The sequence below is a fragment of the Lycium barbarum genome, chromosome 10 (genome assembly GCF_019175385.1).
Source record: "Lycium barbarum isolate Lr01 chromosome 10, ASM1917538v2, whole genome shotgun sequence".
In the NCBI taxonomy this organism is placed as follows: domain Eukaryota; kingdom Viridiplantae; phylum Streptophyta; class Magnoliopsida; order Solanales; family Solanaceae; genus Lycium; species Lycium barbarum.
The window spans coordinates 87,343,563-87,347,666 of record NC_083346.1 but is presented as its reverse complement, the minus strand read 5'-3'; the positions used below and the strand labels follow the sequence as shown (position 1 = coordinate 87,347,666).

The following is a 4,104-nucleotide window of genomic DNA, read 5'->3' as shown; positions in this document are numbered from 1 at the left end:
AGATCGATTTCATCTCATTGATAACATAAAAACTCGTTCTCACTTTGTTGAAGTTCATTATTTATTTTTATTTTTTTAGTTAGTTTATAATTATAACCTTCGGATTTCATCTCTTATTTAGATCATTAGCATTAGTTTAATTTAGTTAATGGTTAATCATAAGTCCCAGTGGGTTCGACATCTTCGATTTCTAAAATCACTATATTAATTATACGACCACATAAGCTTGCATGTGCGTTTGGGAGCAACAAATCTAACAAACACCTTTGGAATAGGCAAATTAGATTACAACTCAAAACAGCTACTACAAATTCTAGACCAACGGTAGAACTTAATGAAATGGCTCTTAATCTTGGACTTTGTTCTTCAGTTAGACCTCTTAAAACTCAGGATTACTTCTTGCTCTTGCTCACAAATTCTCTTTGTGTAAGTGCGTGAAACTGCAAGAACGCAAGCTCCCACAATATGTAGACCTTATTAATAGCAAGGGTAAGGGATACGCATAAACAAACTAATATCTTCTTACAATGGAGAATACAGGAGGCATAGTAAAGTCATACGACCTTTTCTTATAACAACAGCTAACTAATTCAACTTTCTTGAAAAAAATTGACTCTTTTTTTGATAAAAAGATCTTTCAGATTCTCTTTTATTTTTGCGGCTCTAAGGTCAGACAACATTGAAAAAAAAGTTATCCACACATAGGACTAGGTCCTTCAACTAGTAACCAATCAACCCAATGCGCTACACCATTTATTAATCATTAAAAGTAGAACTCAATAAATTCTCCCTTTTGATGGTGAAAAATAAATGTTCACAACACCTAAAAGAATCTATGAACATAACCGTCAATTTAGAATCACTCAACACATAAGAACAAGATGTAAGAGTAGGTAGTTTAAACTCAGGTAGTAGTTAACTGAACTTAATTTCTTTTTAACCACTTTCATGAAACATTTCATTCTTCCTCCTTTTAACATCATCAAAAAATCAATAACGGTCAATTGGCCATAAATGAGTCAAGCGCATAATATCAATTGTACAGTCGTTGGGATCAGAGCCGATACAGAATTTCTGACCTTCTAACATTTTTTCTCCAGCTTCACAACTAATTCCTTTATAGTTTATATCATCCTCCTGATCAACATAGTGAGGAGTCCACATTTGATCACTTTAGTATAGTAGACTAAAATTTTTATCATCTATCCTCTTTCTTTCACTCTTCTTCTTCTTCTTCTTCTTCTTCTTAGCAGCAATCACCTATATCCCCTCATCCTTGATCAATACTGGACCTACCTCCACAGTCACTGACTCTTTTGACTTTTTAATTTTTTATTTTTTTTTATTTTACTTCTTTCATGAGCCTGAGCCAACTCTGCCTCTTCCAGCCTTCTTTTTTCCCAGTAGTTGATCTTCTTATAAGAGTTCAGGATCCTCAGTAGTTTCGCAATAGATATTTCAAGACCATAAAATTTCTGATGAACAACAACTTGGATTCTATGGCATGACAAAGGGTTTTGAACTTCTTTTTTCCTTATTTCTCAGCCAGTTTTAGATCTATTAGAAGATGATTCAACTATGATGAGATTTAAGTTGGTCACACATTTTGCTAATTGACCTTGCACTTTTTAAGCATCAAATTTTGATTTATACCTGATATTTTTGTGGCTTTAAAAAGTTTATACGTACTGATTGACATGAGATATATGTGTATCGCACGTGTCCAAAAGCTACAATTAAGCACTCGAGTAGTTAAAGTAGATGGAAATGACTTCATCACGATCATTAGTTATACATTAATTCAAATTATTCTTAGTTTTAGGTATAACAAAGTAACTAACACATGGATGAGTACATAGTAGTAGGTTGTTTAAATTCATTATTTAGGTTTCAGGCCTTTGTGATATAACCAAAGCCTCAACCAAAACACACATATATAGTTTCACCTTAATTAAAGAAAAAGTATTGGGGATTTAGTCATCCAAACTCCTCAAATTCCACATATCAGTATTCTTGTTGTGCTGCTCATAGTAACCAGGGCTCCTATCGGAATCGCGCTCTAATCCCTTCGACATATGAGTGTGGGAAGCAGAGTGCTGCATCCCCCCATAGCCACCACCGGCCATGTGGGAAGAATGCTGCATTCCGCTCCCATAGCCACCACCGGCCATGTGGGAAGAATGTTGCATTCCGCTCCCATAGCCACCACCGGCCATGTGGAAAGAATGTTGCTGCTTTTCGTTCCCATAGCCACCGGTCATGTGGGAAGATTGTTGCATTCCATTCCCATAACCCCCATAGCCACCATTCGCGTGGGAAGAGTACTGCTGCATTCCACTTCCATATCCACCGCCATTATTAGCGTGGAACATGCTGCTACTACTGTTGGGCATATTTGCAGAATCATGGGACATATGCTGGCCATATTGGCCATGGCCATTTTGGTACTTGTCCTCGCTGTGGCTATAGCCTCCATGGCTGCTCATCATCATCTGTGTATTTGCATGCTGAGGAGTGGTTACAGAGGGATAACCATAAGGCTTCTTCATCTGCATGCTTGAGCTATTGTTGCTGTAATAATTATCATCCGAGGAGTAGTAGTCGTTATCGTTATAGTAGCTCTGCTGCTGCTGCTGCTTGAAGCCATGAGAAGGGTACATATCAGTTTGGAGACCCATTTTTAATGATATAAGGGAAGTTTTACAAACTACTGATGATTTGAGGGTTGCTTGATTATGAAAATGTTGTTCGAGTTCGTCAGATTTATAAGGCTATTGTGGCAAGAGGAATTGAGGATTCCTATCAGATAAAAAAGGCATCTCATTCTTCTTGTGGAGGTTAAAAATGGAGCACATTTCATGGTAGTCATCTCTAACACTTGTACATTCAAAGATGCTCCTAACTTTATTATTAAATACCAACTTGCATATGGAATCCGATTTGCTATAGCTAGAGGAGGACTTCTTCAATTCATAGTGCTAGGGAATCCCATATCTTGATAAGTCAGAATTTCGTAAGAATATCATAGTTGATTGTTTTTAGAAACACTAGCTAGGACTACCACAAAACCGAAAGGTGTGATGAGATGATTGTGAACATCCACTTTCAAGAAAAGGCCTCTGAATTCGATTCCTGAGAATAGAAAACCTTTGCGTAAGGAGCCTGTTGAGCAAATTCAATAGCGGGTTAGTATATATATTTGATGATTGTTGGTCCCAAACACACACACAAGCGTACGTGGTCATACAAATAATATAGTGATTTTAAAAATCGGATATCGAACCCACACGGACTTATGATTAACCGTCCGCTAAATTAAATCATCCGAATTATCTATACAAGAGATGAAATTCGTAGGGTGTAATTATAAACTAACTAAAAATAAAAGAAAACAAATAATGAACTTCGACCAAGAAAGAGCGGGTTTTTATATTATCGATGAGATGAAATCGATCTAGGGCTATGGGATATCAAACAATTGGTCATGAACCTTAACACAAATGCATTGATACTCCCTGTATATCAATCAAGCAGATCGAATTAGGCATATCTCTATCCTAGACGCAAGCTCCCCGATGCTCGTGGTTGAGATCCTGCTCTATTTAACCCTATTGCTATCATAATATTCCTCTCTCGAGTTCAATCTAAGAATCAAAGATAGTATTGACAATCAAATAAGCGCATGATTGAATAAATAAACCAATACGATAGACTAATTAATTAAAATCAATATTCAAACGTTATGAAAGAACCATAACCCTAGAACGAGAATTTTAGTTCCACATAGACATGGAGAAAATACAACAAATCATCCAAAGAAAATATAAAAGCTAGTCGAATGTAAAGTTAAAACCCAATAAACTCCGGCCTCCACGGCGCTCCTAGCTCTCTCTCGGTTCAAAGTTATCTAAAACCGTTGGACTATTTATAGATGTAGAAAAAAGCCTAGACAAAACAACCGAGTCCCAAACAATGTAGGAAAATTCAAATCTGTCACTTCAGCGAGCCCCAAAGCAGAGGCAAGACCTCGCTATGGGCTTCGCACGGCGAAGGTGCTGCTGCCTTCGTTAGCTTTCCACCAATTTGCATTATATATTTTTCGCA

The 4,104-nt window shown here is 36.9% G+C and overlaps 1 protein-coding gene across 1 annotated transcript; it reads right to left on the bottom strand.

Moving 5' to 3' along the window:
• Positions 1-1,973: 1,973 nt before the first annotated feature.
• Positions 1,974-2,678, bottom strand: LOC132613090 (glycine-rich cell wall structural protein 1.8-like). Its single transcript, XM_060327144.1, has one exon. It carries the CDS (start codon positions 2,676-2,678, stop codon positions 1,974-1,976), a length of 705 nt encoding a protein of 234 aa, XP_060183127.1.
• Positions 2,679-4,104: the final 1,426 nt, after the last annotated feature.

Coding starts and splice junctions, on each gene's coding strand:
- LOC132613090 (XM_060327144.1), bottom strand. CDS start 2,678: ATGGGTCTCCAAACTGATATGTACCCTTCTCATGGCTTCAAGCAGCAG.